The sequence below is a fragment of the Lissotriton vulgaris genome, chromosome 11, assembly GCF_964263255.1.
Source record: "Lissotriton vulgaris chromosome 11, aLisVul1.2, whole genome shotgun sequence".
NCBI lineage: Eukaryota > Metazoa > Chordata > Amphibia > Caudata > Salamandridae > Lissotriton > Lissotriton vulgaris.
In genome coordinates, this window is record NC_141699.1 from 543,181,903 (window position 1) to 543,209,828 (window position 27,926).

Consider the following 27,926-nt stretch of genomic DNA (forward strand, 5'->3'; position numbering starts at 1 on the left):
AAACCACAAAGACACACAATCTGAAACAATTACTGCAGCTAACAACAGGAAAAACAGTTTGTTGTTCCTTTCTTAAATGACGTACTTCATGTTTTGGGGGATACATTCCATAGCCAACTTTACTGTGCTTGCTCATATATTTTTAATGGTTGTTTTTACAGCTTGATAATGGCTATGAGGCACAGTGGACCACATAGGCTTACGAATAGTACATAGGCATTCCCTTCTGCAACTCAAACTCTCCTGTGTAACTGGACACGTAACCTGACAGCTCATGGACAATTGTTCAATCCAAGGTCACTCTCTCATCCACAACCTATACAACAATTCCTTATCCACCATTGAATCTGCAGAGGTATATGATATTGTCCCATAATATATGGAGGCCTGCAATCTGTGTATAAAAATCTGTCTTTAATTTCCTTATTACAGGTGAATCGAAATTTGCCTAGCTAACGTAACGGTAAGTTTCAATTCTATTAAGGACACGGAGGCGAGGATTATGCTATATCTTCCTTCGCTTTATTAACATAAAGAAACCACAGCAGCTCAGGAAAAGATATAATAAGAACAAAAAATGCTTTAAACATAAAGCATTGACGTAATGTTCAACAAAAAATCAACAACAACTCCCAAGAGTCTCTTTGCTTATAATAATAGTCCATAGTCCTTTGTCTCTGTCCATCATCACTATATAACCGGACTTCTCATCATCTTCCTCCTCTTTCTTCGCGCAGATCACGCTTAAGCCTCATTGGTCCTGTTTAGCACCGTCGTTGCCTGCCAAAAAAGGAACAGCATCAGCGAGGTGGCCCAGGAAATGCGACAACAAGGCGAGGAGCATTCAGTGAACAACACAGTACTGACAACGTAAAGGAAAACGCTTTACTTACTGCCATACGGGTGGGTAGAGACACCACTGTAGTCCGGGTGGGATAATCCTCGCCTCCGTGTCCTTAATAGAATTGAAGCTTACCGTTACGTAAGCTAGGCAAATTTCGATTCTATGTCAGGACCGGAGGCTTCAGATTATGCTAGTTTAAAGCTTACTTACCACCAACTGAGCCAAATCCACCACCGGCTTAAAATAAAACCTCTTGAAGGTGGAATCCGAGGACCAGTCCGCTGCTCGCATAAGGTCCTCCAGACGAGCACCCACCGAGAATGCCTTAGAGGCCATGGCCCCCCTGGCGGAGTGTGCTCCAAAGAGAGAAGTATTGATGCCCGCTTCCTGCATGACCCAACGCACCCACCGAGCAATAGTGGGGGAGGAGACAGCTTTGTGTGGCTTCCGCAGGGCAATCAACAACTGACGCTCGCCCGGAGGGCGCAGATCCAAGGTCAGGTCCTCATATGCTTTGAGGCATTGCACGACACACAACTTAGGAGTGTCAGTAAAGGCTGGATAAGAAACAGAACGCGACGACGTCTTAGTGCGTCGGCCCACCGTAAAAGTAACCCCATCCGGGGAAAAAATGCGTGCAGAAACATCCAGCGCGCGCACGTCCGAGACGCGCCTACAAGAGACCAGACATAACAACATGGCTAATTTTGCCGAGAGCTCCTTAAGAGACAGATAAGAATTCGCTGGCCACGACAGGAACAGATTCAGAACCAAATTGACGTCCCAAAGGACGGAGTACCTGGGTTCTGGCGGCAGTGCGAGGCGAACCGCTCGCAGAAGCCGGCACACAAAAGGGTGTTCCCCTACCGGATGGCCATCGATGTTATCATGGCCCGCAGATATCGCCGACCGGATAGCATTGATCGTCCTATACGCTAAACCCTTGTCGGCCAAATGAGCCAGGAAATTCAGCACGGGAACAAGGCCGGCGACCATGGGATCCAAATCCCTTCGTAAACACCAACGCATCCACTTAAGCCAAGCGGATCTGTAACGCTTCGTCGTACTATCGGCCCATGCTTTGGAGAGCAAGTGCGCAGCTGACCCCGAAAGGCCCGGGAGCGTCCAGCGTCTCCTGAGAGCCTCCACGCCACGAGGCGGAGAGTGTTCTGCATGACGAGAGGGTGAGGTTCCTGATCCGGGCTCGTCAGGAGCAGAGGAAACAGGGGGAGTAGGATTGGAAAATCCCAAGAAAGTTCCAGAAGAACCGGAAACCATACTTGAGACCTCCACAGCGGTGTAACCAACACCAGTTCCGCACCCTGGCGGCGTATTTGAGCCGCCGTTCGCATGATCATGGAGAACGGGGGAAACGCAAACGGCTGTTCCCGACTCCAATCCTGCAAGAACACGTCCGTGGCCTCCGCCAGAGGGTCCGGCCTCCAGCTGTAGAACCGCGGCAGCTGGTGGTCGAGACGGGACGCGAAGAGGTCCACCGAGAAGGGGCCCCAAAGGGAGTGTAGCCACCGGAAGACTCCCGGATCCAGTTTCCACTGGCTGGCATCCCTGAGATGACGAGAGTGCCAATCCGCTACCTGATTGCACTGGCCTGGCAGATACTCCGCCGTCACCGCAATGTGACGAGACAGGCAATAATCCCAGAAGTCCTTCGCTAAGTCCGCCAAGGCGCGGGACCGAGGACCTCCCAGGTGGTTCACATACCGGACCGCCGAAATATTGTCCATCCGTAGCAGGACACAGGCCTTGACCGAATCTTTGGTCCAACAGCGAACAGCGAAGGAGCCAGCTAGGAGCTCTAAACAATTGATATGCAATTGTTGTTCTTCTGACGACCAGGCGCCGCCGGTGGAAAAATCCCCGCACCGGGCGCCCCAGCCCGACCGGCTGGCGTCGGACTCTATGATCAAGTCCGGAGCCGACCCGAAGATCGCTCGCCCATTCCATGCCTCCATGTGAGACAGCCACCATGACATCTCCTCCTTCACTTCGTCCGTGAGGGGGACCCACTGATCGTAACACATCCCACGGCGCAAATGCTGCGCCTTCAGGCGCTGAAGAGCCCTGTAGTGCAGCGGGCCTGGGAAAATCGCCTGGATGGAGGACGATAGAAGACCCACCACCTTGGCGACATGGCGCAGTGACGTACGGTCCCTCGCGATCGTCTGCCGAAGCAGGTGTCGTATCTTTGCGACCTTCCGACCCGGTAGGCTCAAGACCGCCTGTACCGAGTCCACCACGAAACCTAAAAAGGTGATCTGCTGAGTGGGAACCAAAACCGACTTGGAGCCGTTGATGACGAACCCCAGCCTCTGAAGCAGGCCGACAGCTTGACGCAGCTGTCCTGCCAGCACCTCTGGGCACTGCCCCATGAGGAGGATGTCGTCTAAGTATACGAGCATACGGACCCCCTGACTTCTGAGAAACTCCACTACCGGGAGTTGGTTGGTCGTAAAACTCTATATGGAAACCTCTCACAGTTTGCAAAACCCAAGCATCGGCAGTGAGCAATTCCCACTCCCCATAAAAGCTTGCCAGCCGCCCCCCAATCGGAACTTGATCCAAGCAAAGTACACTTACCGGGGGCATTTCCTTGTCCGGAGTTCTTCTTGAACCCTCTGCCACCATAGCGCTGTCCCCTCGTGGGGTAGAAGTTGGTGTAGTTGGCCGAGGTCTGGTACTGACCTCTTCCGGAGCCTTGTCCACGGTTGATGGTCTGCTGACCACGGCCGATCGCGCGGCCCCTGCCGCGACCGGCCCCTCCAGAAAAACGCTGGTGGAATACCCTCTTGATGCTGGACTGGGCCTTGTCCAGCGACGTGAACGTATTCACGAACTTTCCCAGCTCGCGGATGAAAGGCTCACCAAAGAGGCCACCCTGGGCCACGGCACCTGCCTCCGACGAGGCCAGGTCCCCCAGCTTCGGATCTAGCTTGATAAGGAGCGAACGCCGCCTCTCCGTGGATAGGGCACAGTTGGCGTTGCCCAAAAATACGATCACCCTCTGGGCCCAGTTGGAGAGCACCTCCGGTGAAATGGCGGTGCCATTCGCTCGAGCCTCCTCCGCCATATCAAGGATCTTCGTGGCGGGCCCGACCGCATCCAACAGCTTGTCCTGGCAGGCCCGCCAGGACCGGTCGATCCCCTTCCTGGGGTCCTTCATGAATTTCGCCAGGAAGGTGGCCATCTTGGGGTCCAATTCTGGTGTCATGGCCACTTTCCCTTCCAGAGTAGGCCGAGGGCATTCCCCGCGCAGGCAACCCCTCGCCTCCTTCTCCAGGGGCTTGCGCAGCCTGCCCGCGACAAACTTCGCCACCGTCTCCCCCGGGGCCCAGGCCGCGGATCGGGGGTGGACGATCTCGTCCAGATCCAGCATGCCCGACTCGTCTCGGGGCATCTCCTTCGCTGAAGGTGTCGGGAGCCAGGAGCGGGTCGACTCCCCGTCGTCATCCGTGTCCGGAGAGTCGTAGATCGGGGAGGCGGGCGCCGTAGACACGTCGCCCGAAGTGCCAGGGTCCACCAAGGGCGCCGGAGGCACCGCCGTCGCCTTGGCCAGGAAGGCGTCACGAAGTCGCTCGAAAGCGCCCTTGTCCACGCCTTGGGCCTCCAATGAAGGTCCCTCACCACGGGGTCTCTTCGGAGCGGGTGGCAACCCGCCGGACGTCCCCGGGAGTTCGGGGGACGGAGGCACCTGCGCCGCTGCCAGCTTCGCACACTCCTCCACGATGCGGGCAGAAAGGCGGTCCTCCATGGGCCCTACCACCTCCGTCACGCAACGATAGATGGAGTTGTCCACCGCCTGATAAAACTCATCATCCTGCAGATAGGGGCAGGCCTCCTCATCGTACTCCCCTTCCATCTCGGAACCAAGGGGCAAATGCGGGGCACCCAAGAGGGCGGCAACCGAGAAAGTTCTCGAATGTGGGCAGGCCCAGCGGCTGCGATCACGTTTTGGGCCAGCTGACGTGGCAGATGGGCTGCACCAACCCCCAAGCGCGCAGACCCTCCTCGCCGGGACCGGGTCTACATACCCCTCAAGCGCGCTAGGCCACACACGGGAAAGAGGTGCACAGATCTCGCCCGAGGGCGATCCACGCGGTCAGAACCGCTATACAGACCCCAGAGGGTGTCAAAATCGGTAAAGTACAGACCCGGATCACCAGGTGTCAGAGGGGTACGCGAGGGTCGGCCCCTGCGCAAGCAGACCCCACGGCGTGGCTCCTCGCACTGCGGAGGCGCGCCGGAGGGTCGGCGAGACGACCGGCCGCCCCCTTGCGGTCTATGTACACACCGCACACAAGTGGGAATAAAGTCGCGTAGGAACGATAGAACGTTCCCGCAACCGGGGACTCTGAAAGGGAATAAACCATGCAAGGAGTCCCCAAAGACCGCACACAAGACAATCAATCACAATAAAAGAAGTCGAAATAGAAAAGCACTTATCTGGCTGCGGGAGCAGCGAAGAAAGAGGAGGAAGATGATGAGAAGTCCGGTTATATAGTGATGATGGACAGAGACAAAGGACTATGGACTATTATTATAAGCAAAGAGACTCTTGAGAGTTGTTGTTGATTTTGTGTTGAACATTACGTCAATGCTTTATGTTTAAAGCATTTTTTGTTCTTATTATATCTTTTCCTGAGCTGCTGTGGTTTCTTTATGTTAATAAAGCGAAGGAAGATATAGCATAATCTGAAGCCTCCGGTCCTGACATAGAATTATGAAGTCTCGTTGCGCCTGTAATAAAGAAATGGTATAGCTATAAGTTCTTACAGTTGAGTTTTGACATCAGAATGCCTGCTGCCAGAGCCAGCAGACCATGATGAAAGACAAGTCATGGAGCATAATTACAGCTCTGGTTTAAAGAAGTCTAACAGGAACTGGCTTTTCCTTCTTCTGATCGTTTTTTAAAAAGAGTGAGCAGCATAAAGGAGATATAGAAGTCAACATGTTTATTTTTATTGTTAAACATAAAGGAGCAATCGGTGCACCACGCATAACCAATTAAAGAAAGTACAAGGTCTGTGTCCAGAGTTGTATTCTCCAAATCTTCATTTTTATTATTAATCACAATTGATTTGAACGTGACATGCAACATATAGAGTAGACCAGACGTGTTTCGTCCAGTACAATGGACCTCTTCAGGGCATATGCAGAGTTGTCATACATACTGCGCTGTTAAATCTGGGGCAAGGTGCAAGTAGTCAGAGTATTTCATGTAACTGGGAACGGGACAAATGTGTCATTCTGTGAAAAAATATAGAACAGTTTTAGACAGCTATGTTCTAATTACAAATGCAAATAGTATGCGGTGCATCAAGAATCAGTAATACGCCGTGTCACCCACAATTAAGGTGGCCCGTGACAGAAAACCCCATCAGCTCAACACTGTGATACGCGCAGAGCAGTGTGTCCATCGGGATTCTCATTTCCGGTACGCAGGCAGAGCGACTCATTTTTCCCGTTCCCAGTTACATGACAAACTCTGACTACTTGCACCTTGCCCCAGATATAACGGCGTCATATTATGATGACTCCGCCTATGCCCTGAAGAAGTCCATTGTACTGGACTAAACGCTTTGGCTAGTCTACTCTATATGTTGCATGTCACGTTCAAATCAACTGTGATTAATAATAAAAAAGAAGATTTGAAGAATACAACTCTGGACACAGACCTTGTACTTTGTTTAATTGGTTATGCAACGGTGTACCGATTGCTCCTTCATGTTTAACATTGTCAAGTTCAAGTCCAGTAGATGACTGCACCTTGACAGTGGTTGCTTAGACCATGTGCACACAAATTTGGGATACTTCTCACTTTCATTAGTTTGGGTATAGCCGGTTAGGTGCTAGTTGCTGTATGGTATCACTGTTGATTTGGTGCATTTTCATTTTTATTTTTATTTTTTGCATTCTTAAGTTAATTACAGAAAAAAATAGAACCTGTCTGCATGTTTCTGTACATTCTGAGCTCCAGCTTTTTTTTTTTACTGTGACTTACAATCAGCTGATTCTAATGCGTTCTGGTGTATGTAATTTTGCACTACAGCTTTACTTTTATTATTGTCTCCTATTTTCCCATCTTTTTCGTATAAAAGAGCAACACAACAAGCATTTAAGCAGTTAGTGAGACCGATTACGGTGTGACTATGTATAATAAGGTATTAACAGCCAGATTCATCATTGAAAAATCGGCTCGCAAGCGAGCGCAATTTTTAGGTCGAGCCTAGACGTGCAATCAATGCGAAGCATTGATTGCTGTCTGCTCGACATCTATTGTCACCCGTTTCTGGGAATGTAGACACGAGTCAGACGCGCGCTTTTTCATTGTCAGTTTTGACAGCGGGAGCGCGCTGCTGGCTGCTTGCTGTGTGTGCGGTGTCAGTTTCGCTTTCATCAGTTTTGTTAGCTCGAGCCTAGACACGCAAGCAATGCAAAACACAGCCAGCCCCCACCCCCCTGCACACACACACACACAGGCGCGCGCACACATACACACCCTGCCGCCCCCCCCACACCCCCTGCACACACACAGACACGCACACACACAGACACGCATGCATACACACGCCGCCACCCCCTACCCCCCCCTGCACACACACCACCGCCCCATGCACCGGGAGATCCGCTCTGAGCACGACACTCGGGGCAGGCGGCATCAAACCCACCCTGCTGTGGATAGTTACAAGCGTGGTGGAGGGGACACAGGGAGGCTGGTACACAGGTTGCCACATCCAAGCATCGCGAGTCCAGGCAGGGGGGCGGCCCTGCTGGCGCTGCGCCTGGCAGACGGCCATGCTTCCTCTGCACGGACTGCCACCATGACACAGGGAAAGGCCTCCCTCGCAAACCTTTCTTCCTGAATCAGGGCGAGCGAGCTCGAACCACTCCCCCCGCCGCATCCGGCCCCTGGCCGGGCTGCTGGCTGCGAGGCCTGGCGGTGGAGGGAGCGGGAGGGCGCGCAGGGGCCGTTGGAGGGTTCCGGACGCCCGCCCGTAGCAGCACCGAGGCGAAGCATCCTACCTGTGCCAAGACATCGCCAGGTCCGCGGAGCGCCCGGGGCACTGATCAGGAGGCTCCCAGCCTGCGGCATGCTCCGACGGCCTCCAGGGGGCCCGCCGTCCCAGACTGGCACCCGCGTCGGGGCACGGAGAAGGTGCTAAAAATAGAGCTTTGAGCGAGGGCCGAGCACGAGGCAAAGTTTAGCAGAAAGCAGTTTCCGCCATGCAGCAGAGACTCATGGCCGAGGCACGTCGGGAGGGGGAGGGAGGGGACGGCACCGTGAGTCAGCACATCCTGCCCCTCAGGGAAGGCCGACAAGGGGCTCCGCAAAGATGAGCGGGCGAGGGGCGGGCACACAAAGCAAGGGATCCCGCGGCGGGGGCTGCACAATTGGGGCAGCGAGGGATGAGCGTGAATGCAAAGCAGGCCTGGGCTCCACCACCGCCCGGCTGCAGGCGGCGAGGCTGCACCTCACACACACACATATATATACCCCCCCCCACACACACACACACACACACACCCACACTCTCACCGCAAGATCGAAGGGTCTGATCACTGCCGGTCTAGTCATCTCCTTACACTTTAAACGTTGTTAAATTCCCCCAAATTGCTTAAGTAAAGATAACACTAAATGGCAGTGCAGCTTTTACGTGTTCCACGGAGCATACCACTTTTTAGGTGTCTTTCTGTCTGCCTCGATGGTTGTGTTTTTTTTTTCCAGAAGAGCGCTGTGCATGTTCATTAGACTAGTCATTTACATTGTCGGTTGTAAATTTGGACCTACAAGTCCCAGCATGCCCTTTGCTATTGGCTGATAATCCACGACGGGCTGAAACCAGTCTCGTGATACGGAGCCAGTTGACAGCTTTGATAACAGAAAATTGTCCACGTGGTGGCCGCTGCTTTTGACACGAGGCTACCATTAAAACAGGAGTCCATGTTATCAGCAGTTAGTTATCAAATGCAGTGGCCTCTCATCTTGCCAGCGAACCGCCCTCATGGCATGGGCCTGGTGACTCCTATGCTAATATTACCAGTCAATAATCCGTGCCGTGGCCTCTGCCTCGTGCCTAGGTGTCACTTTCCAGCTGTGGTATTATTAGCAGTCAATATACGCCATGGCCGCTGCCTAGCGTCAGTTCAACACATATTAAATTACAAATGCTATCGGTGTCACATTTGCGAAAGTTAAAACTATTGACATTGTAAATGACAAAGCTATTAATTTCACAATTTTCAAAACAAACACATAAATAAAATATTAGTCATTTACAATACCAATAGCTCAAACTTTCCTAATGCGAGACCTATTGCATTGCAAATGCTTGTTGCATTTGGGATTCATCATCCCAAATGCAAAAATCGCAAAATGCGAAATCGCTAAATTGCGAGGAATTGCATTTAAGGAATCTCTATTTGAGATTCCTTAAATGCAATTCATGAACCATTTTTGAATTGCGAAATCGCTATTTTTGGCCGCTATTTACCGCGAAGTCTGACTTCGTGGTAAATAGCGAAAACTTTGAAAAATGCACTTTAGTGCATTTTTCTAAGTTGTATGTTACACACACACATGTCCTTAGGACATGTGTGTGCGCAATATCAGTCTACATTTACATTTCAGGGGTGCTACAGGGTGTACTTTGGACACCCCTGGCACCCTTGAAATCGCATCCTTATTTAAATAAGGAAGCTGTAGGAATCGCAAATAATATTGCGATTTCTACGTGAATCCCGTTTTGCGAGTCATTAATAGCGATTCCTTAATAATCGCTATTAAGGACTCGCAAATCGGGACATTGATGAATCTGGCTGTAAGTACCCACTTTCATCCATTAAATAATTTTTCCAAGTCGCCTCGGAGTTGCATGACCTGTTAAATGGATTTTGCCCCGGGTTTTTGTATGGTCATGCTACTCCTCTGTGATTTGCAGTCTTATTATAATGTACGCCAGAAGGTACTGTATCCCATCATACTGGTAATACCTGTTATCTTCGTGCCCATACAATATTGGGGCCACAAGCAGAGCTTGGCTCATCTTCAGACATTGAGACAGATGACTGCATTCCAATCATACGCGCAATCCAGCTTCTTTACAAAAGCAAAAGGCTGGGCCACGGAGAAAGGTATAGTTTATTACAGACACTGCCATAACTTCCAGTGTTGCCGCCCAGATGCCAACAGGGGTACCGCCAAAAATATTGTGGAAAGATGAGTGGCTTCAAGGCCACATTTGTGTGTGTGCAACTTTATTTACCCTCCAAAAAGTCTTAGTAGCCCTTTTACGAACAATTCCATTTGTATTCAACAGCTATCAAATAGGAGTGTACCACTAATCATTGATGGAAATCGTACCTTGTTAACTATACTTTCAGGTCAAACCTTGGCATTGATTAGTAGTAGATTCACGAAAAGGAGGTCATTGTCTGAGATCCTATAATATCAATTATTTATGTTTCTATGTTTCTGTCTGCATGAAAGATGAAAAAACTTGAATTCCCCCACCCCAACCTTCCCAGCCCATGTTATAAATATGTAATTTAGCAGCTGGTCGACCCTCATGTTGTGTTCATTGGCCTACGGACGAACAGTGTATAATATATTCAAGGAAATAACAATGGGCACTGTTAAGAGAATTAAGTTTGTTTTTCCAGGAGCTGTTATTTTTATGAAAGAGATAAATGAATGTGTTAGTGTGAGGGTTTTGAGTTAGGGAGTGCTGGCTGCAAAATAAGCATATGTTCTAATTAAATTGGCATGACTATATGGCAGTGTGCATAATTTATGCAGTGTACATACATTAGAAAATGTTTCACTGATAAAATTATATAAAAATATTTGATCTTTTTCAATAAATCATATATATCAAATGTTCTTTTTAGAAGCAATAGAAGTTGAGTGGGTTTATGTTGTGTTACTGTGTCATTTCTGACAATATCTGAACTGGGGTTTATAAAAGACAGACACATTAGTTCTGGTGTTCACTGAAGATAGCTATGTAATCATCATACTATACTTACCTCAGAGGACCTGGCATTAAAGTCACTACTAACAATGATCAATTCCTGCAACCTCCTTACCCTCTGTATGTCACAGAGACAAATCACGCAAGATCTCATCAACTAAGGGGCCGATTCTGATCTCGGTCGGTAGGGCACCAAATCGGGTTCGGCATTAGCGGATCCGATTCGGAGGCTGAATTTCCATCCGACACGGCTCCGGACGTCGAAGTACGATGCGAACAAGCACAAAATCTCTGTCCGAATCGTTTCTGGGTCTAAACTGCTCCGTACGACTCGGTCACAAGCAAACCGTGGCACGCAAAGGAGACGTTTCACGACCGAGCTGGTACGATGCTCGATTTGGAAAGCCGGATCGAGTCGGAGCGTCTGGCTCGCAATAGCTCCCGGAGTTGGACTTCAGGGTTTCACGTCGGACCCCCTGTTACCCGCAGCCTTACGACACAGAGGGAGACCCATGGGTCTCCCCAACACAGGCATGTACGGTGCGGATGGCACCAACGCGTACCCACTGTAGGGGGCTCACTTGTCCGCAACATACCCATTCAGTCAATGGGAGCCCATGTACGAGTCGTACGACCGGCTCCCATTGACTTGTATGGGAGTCCGAACAAACTGAGTCCGACAGCATACGGCCGCATCGTACTCGCTTGGTCGGACTGCAGGAGTCCGGATCGGTCCGAAAACACCCCGGATCCGGCTCGGTCGGAGAGCTTTCCGACCCGGATTGAAATCGGCCCCTATGTTTCTGCATCTCATGAACCCTCCAAAAACGGCTGTGACTTCAGCTGGCAATATGTATTTCATGAAGTCACAGTGACTTCAAACAAGAACAACCCACTGACCGTTCCTTTCAGGTGTTTGGGGGTTCCTCCATCTCCCCAAGCAAATCTCTTCCTTGCGGCGTCCCCCAGGGCTCCTCCTTGAGCCCCACATTGTTTAATGTCTACATGGGGCCACTAGCTGAGGTAGTCCGTCCATTCGGTATTAAAATCATCACATACCCGGATGACACCCAGCTGGTGGTCTCCCTCAACCAACTTGCCACAAACCCAGACAACCTTAGGACGTGCTTGGAAGAAGTTTCAAATTGGATGACCCAATCATACCTGAAACTGAATGGTGATAAAACCGAGCTAATGTTTTTAGGCAATCCCTCCCCATTGGCTCTCAAATCACTCTGGCCCCTCTCCCTGGGCGCGCCTCCCTCACCCAAGGATAAAATCAAGAGCCTTGGTATATGGCTCGATAAAACCCTCAGCTTCAATGCCCAAGCCACCAAACTCTCAGCAACCTGCTTCGGCCTTCTCAGGCTAATTCGGAAGATCCTCCCCTTACTACCCTTTGAAGCAGGGAAAATAATGGTTCAAGGCCTAATCCTATCCAGATTGAACTTCGGAAACGCCCTGTACCTAGGTGCCCCCCAACTCACTCTCAACTTCTTCAGGTGGTGCAGAATGCTGCGGCCCGGACTCTTCTCCAAATCCCCCGGCGTCTCCCAATAAAGGCCGGTCTGAGGTCCTTACACTGGCTACCAGTAAGGCGTAGAATTGAGTTCAAGACCCTTTGTATTTCCCACCAAGCCTACTGGAAAACTGGTCCACTCATAAACCATACTCTGATCTCCCCTCACAACCCTGTAAGACACCTCAGATCAGCTTCCTCCTCGCTGGTCACAGTCCCCAGGATTAAAAAATCCAGAAGTGGAGGCCGCTCCTTTTCTTATAATGCCTCCAAACTCTGGAATTCCCTCCCCCTCAACATGCGATCAGAATCTAATCTGCTTTGTTTCCGCAAACAGTTAAAAACTCTACTGTTCTCCTACCCTGATTAACTTTCCTTTTTCATCAGCTCGCATCTGACTGTAGCGATTGGACGCCTCAGGGTAACCACCGCATTTTATAAATTTTCCTTTCATTCATTCATTCATTCATTCACATGTCTACCCTACCAGAGGAAGAAGCTTTTGTAGTATAGACTTACCACCTAACTAGACGTGGTGGGTCGATCAGCGAGGTTTCCTGGATTAGGATTACATCACAAGAGTCTAAAGCAGAGGTCTTCAATCTGTGGGGCGCGACCCCCAGGGGGGTCGTGGAGTCCTTGGAAGGGGGTCGCAGATTCTGTCAGAGTGCAGTTCCTGGCTTGGGCTGATCGAGGGTGCTCACGGCGGAGGCCTCATTCACACCAAGGTGTGAAAAACATCAACGCCTCATTAACAAGTTAAAAGGTCTTTTAAAGACCTTTCAAGTACTGGGTGTGGCTGTGTGTGTGTGTCCCTGAAGCCTTTTTGAGCTGGGGGAGGAGGGGAAGTGGGGGGGGGGGGCGGAGGGGGATGGATGAGCAGGCTGTAGTGTAGCCCTTTGAGGTCAATGGATATTGCGCGCCTGGAGCTGTGGGTCCCGTGACGTCCCCCGCCCCCAGCAGGGAGGCACAGAGATGCCCTACCATGTTCAGGAAAGAAGGAAGAAGACGCAGAGAGATACTGACCCCCCTCCCCCCACCCCTGAGAGATGCACAGAAAAGGTGTGTGAATGAATGATGGGTGGATGGATGGATGTAAGGATGAAGGATGGATGGATGTGTGAAAAGGTGGGTGGATGAATGATGAATGGATGGATGAAAGGGTGGATGGATGGATGAAAGGGTAGATGGATGAAGGATGTATGGATGGATGAATGTGTGAAAAGATGGGTGGATGAATGATGGGTGAATGGATGGATGAAAAGGTGGATGAAAGGGTGGGTGGATGAAGGATGAATGAATGGATGAAAGGGTGGATGAATGGATGAATGGGTGGATGGATGGATGGAAGGATGACAGGGTGGACTGATGAAGGATGGAAGGGTGGATGTATGTATGAATGGAGACAAGGTTGCATGGATGAATTATGGATGTGTGAAAAGGTGGGGAGACGAATGATGGGTGGATGGACGGATAAAGGATGGATGAATGGAAGGATGAAAGGGTGGATGGATGAAGGATAGATGGATGAAGGATAGATGTATGGATGTAAAGATGAAAGGATGAAAGGATGGACGGATGAAGGATGAATGGATGGATGAAAGGGTGGATGGATGGATGAAAGGGTGGATGAATGGATGGATAAAAGGTTGCATGGATGAATGATGCATGGATGGATGTGTGAAAAGGTGGGGGGATGAATGATGGATGGATGTGTGAAAAGGTGGGTGGATGAATGATGGGTGGATGGATGTAAGGATGGATGGATGTAAGGATGAAAGGGTGGATGAAGGATGGATGTATGGATGTAAGGATGAAAGGGTGGATGGTTAAAGGATAGATGGATGAAGGATAGATGTATGGATGTAAGGATGATAGGGTGGGCGGATAAAGGATGGATGGATGGATGAAAGGGTGGATGGATGGAAGGATGAAACGGTGGACGGATGAAGGAAGGATGGATGGATGGATGGATAAAAGGTTGCATGGATGAATGATGCATGGATGGATATGTGAAAAGGTGGGGGGATGAATGATGGGTGGATGGATGGATGAAAGGGTGGGTGGATGGATGTATGGATGAAAGGGTGGATGGATGAAGGATGTATGGATGGGAGGATGAAAGGGTGGATGAAAGGGTGGATGGATGTATGGATGGATAAAAGGTTGCATGGATGAATGATGGATGGATGTGTCAAAAGGTGGGTGGATGAATGATGGGTGGATGGATGGAAGGGTAGATGGGTAAAGGATGGATGTATGGATGGAAAGATGAAAGGGTGGATGGGTGAAGGATGGATGGATGGATAGAAGGATGAAAGAATGGATGGATGTGTGAAAGTGTGGGTGGATTAATGATGGATGGATGTGATGAGGTCTAACAGGCGCATTTATGGTTGTCAAAAGATGTTGATGAGGAGTACCAGTTTCTATAAACTTTTGTCGGAAGGGGGTCCTTACCCCTAAAACATTTTTACAAGGGGGTCTCGACATCAAAAAGTTTGAAGACCTCTGGTCTAAAGGGACAAGAACTGGGGTCAACCAAATGGCATTTATAATCAGACGGGTGAGTAAGATAGGCTGACTGTAATACAAAGAGACTAACAGTGGCCCACAGAGGTAGACGTCCAGCTCATGGGCTCCTTTCTTATTCTTGCAATGTTTGTTTTTTCCTTCTCAGGATGACCAGACGCCCTTGCACTGTGCTACACGAATTGGTCATGCTGGAATGGTGAACCTTCTGTTGGAACACAACGCCAACCCTAACCTGGCTACCACAGCAGGACACACTCCTCTGCACATCGCCGCACGAGAAGGGCACACGGACACCGCCCTTGCACTGCTGCAGAAAGACGCCTCCCAGGCTTGCATGACCAAGGTAGGGAAGGGATGCGTGGCTGGGGGTGTTGTGCCAAGGTCTGTCTAGATGGGGCTCTAATCTAGGAAGCAAGAGCCGACTACTGCCAAAGGGGATAGTCTTGCTCGAGGAGTAGGAGCCAAGAACACGGGATGAGTTCTAGGGGGGTATATGGAGGTAGGACAAGGCCGTCCTGGAGGGGATCACTGACAAAATATCGAAGGTCAAAAAGTCGACCTACAAAAATATCAAAGCAAGAATATCAATGACAAGCATATCAATATTCTATCTACAACATGGTAAGTACAAAAATATCAGAAAAAAATATTGATGTAAAAAATATCGTTATTAAATATATCGTTTTTTTAGTTAAGTAAAAATGTATAATAAACTAAATAACACTTATAAATAAAAGAAACATAGTTAAAAGAAATTATAATGTTTAAAATTAATAAGTAATATATATAATTTAATAAAACATTAATTAAAAAAGACATATAATGTATAATATATATACTTAATAATCAGTTTTGATAATTATTTTAATAACTTATCAATTATTTAAAAATATTATAAATAAGAAATACATTTATACACAGGAAACAATAACAGATACAAATTAAATAATTATGTATAACAAATTAAAAAAATTACATTTACTTTTAATATTTTTAAAATTAATTATATACTACATTAACTAAAATAATACTAAAATATTAAATAGCAGAGGGAATAAAACTACTATACCAACTCCCCAAAAAAAACGATTAAGGAAAATGTTGGATAGCGTGGGACATAAAATTACTATTCCCACTCCAGAGAGTGCAACAGTATTGAAAGCGTTGGATAGCGTTGGGGTAAAAATTACTATTCCCACTCCAGAGAGTGCAACAGTAGGGAAAGCGTTGGATAGCGGGAGAGTAAAAATTACTATTCCAACTCCAGTGATTGCAACAGTAGGAAAAGTGTTGGATAGCGTAGGGGTAAAAATGACTATTCCCGCTCCAGTGAGTGCAACAGTAGGGAAAGTGTTGGATAGCAAAGGGGTAAAAATTACTATTCCCACTACAGTGAGTGCAATAGTAGGGAAAGTGTTGGATAGCGAAGGTGTAAAAATTACTATTCCCACTCCAGAGAGTGCAGCAGGAGGGAAAACGTTGGATAGCGCAGGAGTAAAAATTACTATTCCCACTCCAGTGAGTGCAACAGTAGGGAAAGTGTTGGATAGCGTGGAGGTAGAAATTACTATTCCAACTTCAGAAGGTGCAACAGTAGGGAAAGTGTTGGATATCGTAGAATTTAAAAATCAACATACTTATAAATACAATAAAATTTAAAAATAATCAATTAATTAATGATTAAATAACTAAACGTTTTACAAATATCAATAAATAATTATTAAAAACATAACTATCAATGAATAATAAATTAACAATAAATTAATAATAAATACCAATAAATAATAATTAATAAATATTAATGACCAATTGACAAATACTGAACAATTAAATGATTTTTATACCCAAAATATGAATTAAGAAACATTTATTACGAATTAATAATTACTTATTAATATAATAAATACATCATATTTAATAATAGTTAATTACAAATTAATGATAAAACAACAATCAATTAATCCTCATATCCCAAAAAATATATTTTAAAATAATTACCAGTTATTAATTAATGTGCAATAAATTAATGATCAATACCAAACAATAAATGTAATATTTACTTAATTACATTTCAATTACTTCCAACACTATTCCCCATAAACGCCCAACACACTCCAATAATAAAATAATACACTTGACATAATTATCAATTAATAAAAATTAATTGCCAAATAACCCTTTAACCGCGGCGAAAATTCTGTCGCGGTGCGGGCGAAATAAAAGGTGGGCGTGGTTTGGATGGCCTCCGGCCATCCTCCCCACACGCCCAGCGTGACGTCTGATGGCGGCGGGCCGTCCGACGCACCCAAAGGGTTAATAAAAATTAATTTCCAATTATTAATTAACTAACAATAATAAAATTATCAATACCAATTATTTAAAATAAATGATTTACTTAATTACAATTAAATTACTTCCCACCCTATTCCCCTATCAACCCACAACCCGCTACAGACCTTAAACACGAAAATAATTAAAATTAATTTATAATTCCTAAAAAATAATAATGAATTTAGTATAATTAAATTACTTCCCACTCTATTCCCCTATAAACCCACAACCCGCTATGGTACTAAAAAACAAAAATAACTTAGGAAAATATTATTAACATATAAAAATTGTATACATATATTTTAAAACAAGTAGAACACTTAACAAAACACATATAACACATACACATCAAATACATAATAAAATACATTACAATATTATAAATATCGATATTAGTAACATCGATATTAGTAACATCGATATATTTGATTTTGATATTACTAACTTCGATATTACTTACATTGATATAAAAAAAATCGATATTACTTACCTTAGGGTCGATATTCTTAACATCGATATTCTTAACATCGATATTATGTCCCTTCGATATTGTCACCTCGATATTATTGTAGGTCGATATTTTATTTTCGATATTTTGACTGCCCACCGCTGGAGGAAGGTGTGGGTTCTTATGGAGCGGGATGTATGGGAGGACCGGAGGAGGGAGGGTAGAGGGCTTTCAGAGAGAAGGTCCTCAAGTGTGTGGGGCTGTCAGGGAGATCAAGGAGGAGCTGAGATCTTTCTGGGAATGACTTATAGTGGGGGCGCAAGTACTGTTGAAGAAGATGTGGTTGGGGACAAGTGAGAGCCAAGTGATATCAGGGAGAAGCTAGGTTCTGCCAGGCGGGTAACTCTGTCATTGATAGGCCAGTGGGCTGTCAGGGAACTGCATGGTGTAGAGCCCCTAATAAAAAGTGTACCGAACAACAAAACAAGCAATGTATCCAAGCAGAGCAAGATTTTTCAAAACCACCCACCGCAGCATACTTGGGCTCCTCCTTGGCATATGTCTAGACCCCTACATCACAATGGGCCACAATGATTCTCCTAGACCATTGCATCAGATGACACATCCCATCCCTGCCCAATGACACCTTTAACACATCACCCTGCTTTTTTGCCAGATGACAGAGCGGGTTTCTGGGGTTGGAATCAGGCTCACCCACCACAATTGCGGGATTTCTTTGAGAATGGGGCTTTTTCGCTGTGAGAGTCAGTCAGAGCTGAGTGTGCCCTGACCTAGGGTTGGTGAATACCATCTCAAGGTCTACATTGACTAAGCTAATGGGATATAAAAGACCTTGCAAGCAATGGAAAACACACCTGGAATCCCTGTTCATTAATAGAATAAGACAATATCATCTCACAGCTTTACTAATATATTTCTGAACTTAGACCACCAGCCAAACACAAATATATACAAAATTGAGAGAGATTTAGAGATGAAAATCCCTGATGAATCATGGCAGGCAATTTGGCGGAGAGCTGCTTAGTCCTCCATATGGACATAACATAGGGAACATGCTTATAAGCCTAAAACAAGATAGTACTACTCCACCGTGAGATTAAAAGCAATGTTTGAGGGTTCAGATGCTTGTTGGAAAAAGAACGTTGCTCCAAACATGGTCTGTTTCCTGCATCACATCCTCTATTTTCTTCTCTTCATGGCGTCTTTCATGGTGTCTCTGTGTATCACTCATACACACCACATTTCTCTCTCCCACAAAACAAGACCTCTTTTTTCCACCAATCGCGAATCTCTTGCTTTACCCAGCTGTGACTAGTAGGGAGGTTGGTGGGCACAGAACAACAACACTTCATGCAGATTCACGTCCCTTTGACTGTCTTTCTTTGTTTCGTCACCTTGATCTTATCTCTAATGCCAGCAGGGTCTCACATTGTCATGAAAGTTGGATATTTCTTCTCTTTTGTTGCTTGCGCTGCCACTTTCCTCCTCTGGCAGGGTCCAGAGATTCCTATGCTTCCTGCCTCACAGTCCCACTCTCATGCACCGCAGAGCCTCCTCTCACATAAACCCTTCAGCCTCATATCTTGCAAGTCCTCCCTCACTCTATCTCCAACAAGTCCATCAAGTACACCAGCCAGCACTCACTCCCATATACTTAGTCACAAGCACTAAGGTCAACTTTCTTCTATTGGCCAGAATCTGGGTGATTTCCTGGAGCGAGCCAATGGAAACAAAATCCTCCCAATGAATACCAAAGGAAACAAATATTCCTGGCATGTGATAATGTTGCTATACGACAAGCATCCTAGCAAACCAATTTCAGCTCCCTAAGATGTTCGTTCTCACTATTAGTTCAGGGCCCACTCTCTGTCACATGGTTAGTAGCTGAGGGCTGTCTCCAGACGCAGGTCGCCATGCCCTCACTGCCATGCCGAGGTTCTTTCGCCGAGCACGTACAACCTAGGGAACTCTCCTGCACGAGGTTGGCAGTGATGAGTCTGAAGGGAATAGTTCTTAGAAGTTACCCAAAATGATGGGATCTTCCCTACAATATATTGCGACGCCCACTAAGATTTTAACATCGCAGATTTTGAGTGGCCATGAGCTGAGCAGAGGTCCCCTTACTGGGTGCCCACCCTGACCCGTTGTGGCCGCGGGTTTCTGGGATACAAACAATGAGGCTACTAGTATCCTCCTCGTGTGTGTGAGCTCTGGAACCGCCTGGCTCAGCACAATACATTTGTCTTTCAAAATCATTATTGCGCTGTTTCACTCTTGTGACGGAACAACAGTGCTCTCCAGTGGCTTGGCAGATGATTACAAGCGCCTCTCTTGTATTTTTCACAACAAAGCCATGTGCAGGAGCCTGGCCCCGCTTCTCTTTCGACTGCTCATTTTATTTGCTGAAATGGGTGCTCTTCTCAAGTAGCAACCCCAAGACCTGCTATTGTTGCTGCATCATCTGAGGTAGACCTGCAACACAACAATGCGTCTTTAATCAAACCAGCTCAATATCTCAAAAGAGCAAAACACAGTCTTGCTTGTGAAGGGAAATAAGAGAAGTAAGATGGCTGCAGGTTCTGAGTAAGCATGGGCGAATTTTGCGGATCTCGCGTTCGCGAATTTTGCGGATTTGCGGATTCGCAATCCGCAAAATCCGCGAATTCCCGCGAATTTGCGGATTTTTTTTTTGTGTTCGCCCGTGTTTCTGCCAGTTCGCGAGGGTTTTTACAATTTCGCAATTTGCGAACTTACCTGTCGGGTCGCAAGTTTTGCGAACTTGTTGTTTCTACGTGTCCAGCCTGTTTGGGACACTCTTCTTCATCACTGCCACTCTCTGTCACCACTGCCACTCTCTGACTACTCATGCCACCCTCTGGCCCACCCATGCCACCCTCTGTTTCATCACCACACCCTCTGGTTGTCCAGTGTACATTATTTTCGGCAAAGCAAAGCACACCTTCCCTGCCTCAAGTGACCTGAATTAATTTGGGGCTGATTAATGTGTCACAGAATATTTTTTTAGCTGGCACCTGCTTCCTTAGTGCGCCCTGATTAGTGATCTTTTGCACTTGCTAAGTGCTTTCATTGTTGCAAAATTAGTTACAACACCTGCCCTGCCCCAACTGACAATAATGAATTAGGGGCTGATTAATGGATTTTAACTTCCAGCCTGGCTCCTGCTTGTCTCCCTTAGCTGTAATTCAGGACCTTTGTGGCATATGTGTAACTATTCTGAGGTTCAGAGCAGGGTCACATAATAGTTTCAACTGGCAACTGAACTCTGGAGGGGCCCCTCAGGAAGCACTACAGGAAATGGCTACTAATGATGAGCCTGAACTTTTGAACCTGGTAAGTAGTTACTTTCAGTTTTGCTAAGATCGTATTTCTGCAATTTTGCACTTATTCGCGGGGCGCGAAGTCACGCGAACAGTGCGAGCAGTGCGAGCAAAATCCGCTGCTCGCGGATTTGCGGATTTTGCGGGAGATTCGCGAATCTCGCGGATTGCGAATTTCCCGAAAATCCGCAAAATCCGCGAGCGGAACGGATTTTCCGCCCATGCTTAGTTCTGAGCTTTTCAAAGTATTATGAAAATGCTGAGATGTTTGACTTTTCTTTAGTCTATTGCTGGTGTGAGTGGGGCAATAACGGAAATGCTTAATAATGGTAGCCTCCGTGCCTTGCCATAAAAGCACTATGGTTGCTGCCTCATTTGAAGATCTACTCTTCGTTAAAAGCATGATAAAGGTATATTTTCCACATAATATCTGTAGACAATCTAAGGGGTCCATTAGGATGGCGGACGGACAAAGCCCGTCCGCCATCCTGTCGGTGGCCGGTATCATCCGCCACAAGGGCGGAGGAACCGTGCCCCCAATTAGGATGCAACCGCCACAGTGGCGGGTGCATCCCACATTTTTCACATTGCGGCGGACGGTGCTTAAAGCACCTGCCGCCGGAATGTGAAAAATGCTTGTTGTGCGTTTCATAGCACAACATGACAGGCACCACACGGTGATTGTCATGTTGTGCTGTGAAACGCAGAGGGGTACCATAGGTAACCCCCATGTGCACCTCCCACCCCCCCTTCACCATGGAGGCCCGCAACGGGCGCCCAAAGCAGGAACCGCATGCCTTTTTCGTGGTGGCATTGCCGCCACGGAAAGGCATTCCTCCCAGGCCACCCTAATATGGCTGGCGGTGTCTGATGGACACCGCCACCATATCAGACGGTCTTCCCCTCCGCCACGGTCCCCCCTGCCATTGTAATATGGCGGGGGAAGAAAGGTGGCGGATGGGCAAGGATGGCGGACGGATCGCCACCGCCTGCATGGCAGTGGCGATCCATCCGCCATCCTAATGGACCCCTAAGTCTGAATTCCCACAGATTTACCCATAATTTCAAATGTAAGTATATATTTTGCTTGCTAAATAACTCCCCGGGAGAATGTGAATTGTCTTTTTACTTCCTAAAAAGAACAATTGAATTCCTCTCTCATTATAATGTTTTTTTCGTGCCCTGACCATGAGTGTATAGATATATATTTCAAAATATTGCAAACTGGGCAGGGTCGGATTGGGATCACAATTTGGCCCGGGCACTGACGAAAAAAGTGGCCCACATTCGCGGGCGTGGCCCACATTCGCAGGCGTGCCCTTTCATGAAAAACTCAGGGAATGTAAGTGGGAGGACATTGTTCTTGGGAAGGACACAGGGCCAAGGTGACAATGTCCTGCAAGCTGAGCACCTGAAAAACAACCAGGCCCCTTTCTATTACCAAATTATTCCCAGCCCTCCAGCGCAGGAGCATCTGAAAACAGCGAGACCACTTTCTCTTAAAAAAATTATTCCCCAGCCCTCCAACGCAGAAGCACCTGAAAACAGCAAGGCCCCTTTCTCTTAAAACACTATTCCCCAGCCCTCCAGCGCAGGAGCACCTGAAAACAGTGAGGCCCCTTTCTCTTAAAAAATTATTCCCCAGCCCCCCAGCGCAGGAGCACCCAAAAACAGCGAGACCCTTTTCTATTAAAAAATTATTCCCAAGCCCTCCAGCGCAGGAGCACCTGAAAACAGCAAGGCCCCTTTCTCTCAAAAAATTATTCCCCAGCCCTCCAGCGCAGGAGCACCTGAAAACAGCGAGGCCCCTTTCTCTTAAAAAATTATTCCTCAGCCCTCCAGCGCAGGAGCACCTGAAAACAGCGAGGCCCCTTTCTCTTGAAAAATGATTCCCCAGCCCTCCAGTGCAGGAGCACCTGAAAACAGCGAAGTCTTTTTCTCTTAAAAATTATTCCCCAGAACTCCAGCGCAGGAGCACCTGAAAACAGCGAGGCCCCAGCTATTTGTAAATTACTCAGCCCTCCCCAGCCCTTCACTGCCTCGGGGCAATGACATGGCAGGAGAGGGGCTAAAGCAAAAACACAGCTTATGGGCCATCCATTGGGGTGTGGGGGAGGCTAAGGTGAAGATGGTGCGAGTCCCCCACATCACCTGGCCCCCATAGTGAGACCCATTCTTCCTCGCCCACTATGCCCTGAATGAGAAGGGCAGTGGGCGAGGACTAATGCAAGCACTGTTTCTGGGCTGCGTGGGCCCCAGGGGAGCCGAGGTGAACATGGCTCATAGGCCTGAGCAACACCTGGCCCCCTGGGAGGCTGATTCTGGCACACAATCACCCCCTCCCAGCCCACTATCAGCATGATTGCTTGGCAGGGCAGGGGGTCAAGGAGAGGCCACAGTTGATCAACACTGAAGGGCGGCAGCACAGCGAAGCTGCTTTCCTCTCCCTGTCAGTGCTCTCTGTGGACTGGTAAAGGGGGTAAAAAAACGGCCCACAGAGTCCACTGAGACACAGGCCCTTTGGCCCATGCCCGAGTGCCCGCAGTGCCAATCCACCCCTGAAACTGGGTGAAGGTCATGAGAGCAGTCAACGATACTATAAAGACTCATGTATTTTATTGCTCGTTATTCATGCACCCTTACAGCAAGCTAAGCTGTCCAAAGTGCATGAAGCGAGATAGAGGTGATAACCCACTACCTAGCACCGAAGCTTGACTTATCTCGGTGTATTGGAACCACAGAGCACGCACAGAGGACTAGAGGGGGTACAATGTTGAGAGGCTTGTCAATGAAAAAGCACAACATGTTGTTAGGGCCGGGTCTAGTGGCTTAGTGGGCTAATGCGTCCGCTGTAGGGTCCTATGTTCGACCTCATGCTCACAGGTTCAAATCTCGGCGGGTCCACTCAGCCTTTCATCCTTCTGAGATCGATAAAGTGAGTACCATTGAGTTGGGTAACAATAAACATCTGTTATTCAGCGCCTTGATACCTTTGGGTAATACATGTGCTTTACAAATGCATATGTTGGGGGAAGTGAGAGAATGTAAGTACACAAAATCTAGTGTAATTACTCCAGATCTCAGACTCCATTTCAGATCTAAGGTCCCAATTTGCAAAGGTTCCAGAAGGCTTGCTGTTTGAGTAAACAGCAACTTTGGCTAAATTCACATATTTTGCTCACTTTTTTGGGGGAGAAGTTCCAGAATCTGTGGGGATCCGCAAAATTTCTGCCACCCACAATTCCCCATGGTTTGGATGGTTACTAAAAAATCCTGAAGTGCAGTCTGAATTCTGCGAAGACCATGACTCAATCCTTTGGTACGGCTGTTACCTTACTTCTCCACACTTAAATGCATTCCACTGGGTTCTTAGGAGATATCTAAGAATTCCTCATAGACATGCCTTTGAGTCGTGAGTAGCTGTTCGGATAAAAAGAAAAAAAGGCTCCCTAGAGGGCTTTAAAAGTAGCAGAGACATGGCATCCTTGCTGTTCATGACCTCCCCAATGAAGCAATAACATGAGTAGTATAGAATTTTCTACGCTAGTCCAGGAAACAACAGTCCCAATAGGGCTAACCTTAGCAACTGACTTAAATGCCCCAACAAATATATCACTCCGTCCAGGGCAGAGGAGGATCTAGATGTTGTCATCACCACAACAACAGCAGCATCTCCAGTCCCCAACATCTGCTGGCTCTGCTGCCTCAAAACCTTTTTAACTCCCCCTTCTACACAACTAGCTTCTGATTGGGGGAGCTCTCCTATTTCTGCACTCACTGGGAGGTAATCAAAACATATTGTGGTGTTATTCACCTAATCCTGTCTTCCATTTCAGGCTGCCCTCCTTAAACCAGCTTCACACCTCGATCTTGGAGGCAGACCTTCTTGCCCTGGTGAACACATGGGCCAAAACGTTGTTGCCCTTGGAGGAAAAGGCCATAGGAATTTACTTTTTTGTCTCCAATTTTACTCCTTGGTCTACAAAAAGGGTGGAAACTTGAGACTCATCCTTAACGGTAACCTCTTGTATCTATTCATCCAGCAGGACAAGTTCAAAATATTGTTCCTAAGCCAGGTTCCGTTGGCACTCAATGCAGGGGATTGGCTGGTGTTCCCTGGACCTTCAAGATGCCTCTTTTCATCTGCCAATCCTTATGGTTCAGAGGTGCTACTTGAGATTCACCATCAGGTCACAGCACTATCGCACGCCAATCCTAGTTCTGCAAGACCTATACCTACTAGGACTGAAGGCCTCATGTATCCTGTTGGTCACATACCAAATAGTAGATGACGGCTCATTAGTGGTGCTTGAGGAAACAATAGCTTCAACATCAGAGGAGTGTTTTGGCTTGGATGCAGAGCTACATTTCTGCCCTCCCATATCTGTACTGGTGGGAGTCCCTCCAATCTGTTGGTGGGTAATCCCTTGAGTCCTCCAAGATGGAGATTACAGTGGTTAGGAACACCTGCTCAGTGGGCTGAGGCACTTATCCCAGTGACTCCAAAGCTGCAGGGCCTGTGATCTATTTTGGAGAAGTGCCTGCACATAGTTGTGTTGGAGCTGTGGCCAGTCCATCTTGCCATGATGGCTTTCCTCCTTTCCATCTCAGAACGAAAATCAAGTTCTGTCAGACAACACTGCCAGCATCCATCGCATCAATATGAAGGGTGGTGTGGAGTCATGGATCCTGCTTAGGGATGAGGGTTATACTATTATAAACCACAGGAGAGAGATCCCTAGCTAGCCCAAGTTGAGACTTTTTAAAGTATAATGAAGCAATGTTTCAATGGAAGTCAATAGAAGGAGATGATATCAAGGGGATAAATAATTACACAAATGTAATTACCCTTGAAATCATATCCTCCTATTGAGACATTGTTGCATGATACTTGGGATGGGCTATGGAAGTGGTGATGGTCCCAGCAACAATCATTTTCCCAGTAGCTACACAGTTCGCGGCTACTCTTAACTTGTATGGAGATGCTCTGAGTTGCTTCTCCTCGGAGAAACATGAGTTGAAACTTCATGATTAAGTGACAGAAATGATTTTGTCCAAATAGGGATGTCCAAAGGAGTATCTATTCACATAGGGTCTATTTTGTGCTATTCACTTCCATCTTCCCTGGCAGGTGCCTTCAGGGTCAGTTTGTTATGGGGCCTGCTTTTTGCACTCCCCTCAATACCACCTCTGTTGAGAGTTCCGCAAAAGGTGCAGGGAAGGGCTGACCACAGCTGATCCTGCTCACCCCATACTTGGTGAGGAGGATGTAGTACACCAAGCTGTTGAAGCTCAGCAATTGGCCATTTCCTCATTCTGCATCGAGAGGACCTGCTCTCACATCAGGATTGCCAGATCCTTCATCCCAATCCACAAATGCTGCATTTGAACTCATGGAGATTGAAATTGCCAACTTACTAACTGAGGTTGCAGATGCTATGTTGGAAGCCAGGAAACCCACCAAAAAGTCCAAGCCCGCCTTCTGATGTGCAACACTTCACACTGTCTTCTGCCCACCATTGCTGAGCATGTACTGATAGTGGCTTTGGTAAAAGGTTGTTTAGCTGCCCTATCTACTTCATGTGTCTCCCTAGCAAAACTTCTTTGTTTATGTCACCATAATTTTCTCCAACCCTGTTTATTGGTCTTCAGTGGGATATGAATCTTATGTTGATGTTCCTCATGGCATTCCCAGTCGAGCTGATGTACAGTTGCGCAGTTTATCTTCTGACAATGCAAAGTGCTTTCTTATTGACAATAAATTCAGTCAGTAGATTCAGGGCAATTCATGTCCTCCAGGTCCACCTATCACTCAGAGAATTTAACACTGATAAACTGTCTCATTCTTCCCTCTTCCTATCAGTGAGGAGAAGAAGCTATAGAGTCTGGACACCAGAGATGCAGTGTCTTACTTTATCAATGACACACAATAGGGCAGAATGTATGATTAGCTCTTTGTGAATCTCACTGGAGTCAAGAAGTGTAAAGCAGTGTCAAGGCTCACCATTTTGAATTAGATTACCCTTTACATTAAGATCTGCTATGCCATAAACAAGAAGAAGGTTCCTCCTGCTTTCATCAAAAGAGTTCCGGTGATTGGCATCTGGTCGCATGTACATACTTTAACTAAAAATTGTTGCCCCATATCTCAAGCACATAGTGACATACTTTGACAAGACTGTGTTGCAAGACTTACTTGGGTGATTGGCACTTTTCCATTACACCTCCTAGAGGGTATTGGTTTAAGACTCATTCATAAGCTGAGGAATCAGCAGGAAGAGGCATCCTTTGTTAACAATATTTCTTGTGGAGTCTATGGGCCCAATTCACAAAGGTAACTTTACTCATGTACATTTACTCATGTGTAATCTATTTCTGAACCTAAGTGTAAATATAAATCTTTTTGCTATTCACTATTTCCGAGTCTGGATTTACCCCTAAGTGCAAACTTACAAGGCTTGAACACTCAGTTCAGGTGGTGGAGACATCTAAGATTGAATTCACGGGTGTTCAATTACTACTCATAACTTTTTAATCATAGTCAGATATCTCCCTATGATAAAATATAATGAAAAAAAAATTGTGTTTATTAAAGGTGCAACACTCTAACTTATCAAATTAAATGTTTAATTAATAAATAGTGAAAATATATATTAATTTAATGTATAGATTTTTCAATCGAACATTTAAACACCAGCCTCAAACATTTTATTATTTAATTATTATTTTGACAATTTAATTTAAATCTGTGTGTTTGTATTTATTGTGAATAATTTAAAACATGTTGGTAAACATTTAATTGATTTTTTTTTAAACTTAAATAATAAATCTAAAATCCTAAAATATATATTTTTTAATTTAAGCTAACTTCATCACACTAAAAACAATAATATATATTTAA

The 27,926-nt window shown here is 46.8% G+C and overlaps 1 protein-coding gene across 10 annotated transcripts in view; it reads left to right on the plus strand.

Moving 5' to 3' along the window:
• Positions 1 to 27,926, plus strand: part of ANK1 (ankyrin 1) — a 1,037,654-nt gene that overhangs the window by 488,769 nt on the left and 520,959 nt on the right. For all 10 annotated transcript variants that reach the window (XM_086943592.1, XM_086943597.1, XM_086943588.1 and 7 more), the window contains one exon: positions 15,033 to 15,230. In XM_086943592.1, the coding sequence (XP_086799718.1) occupies positions 15,033 to 15,230 (198 nt within the window). The remainder of the gene's footprint in view (positions 1 to 15,032; positions 15,231 to 27,926) is intronic.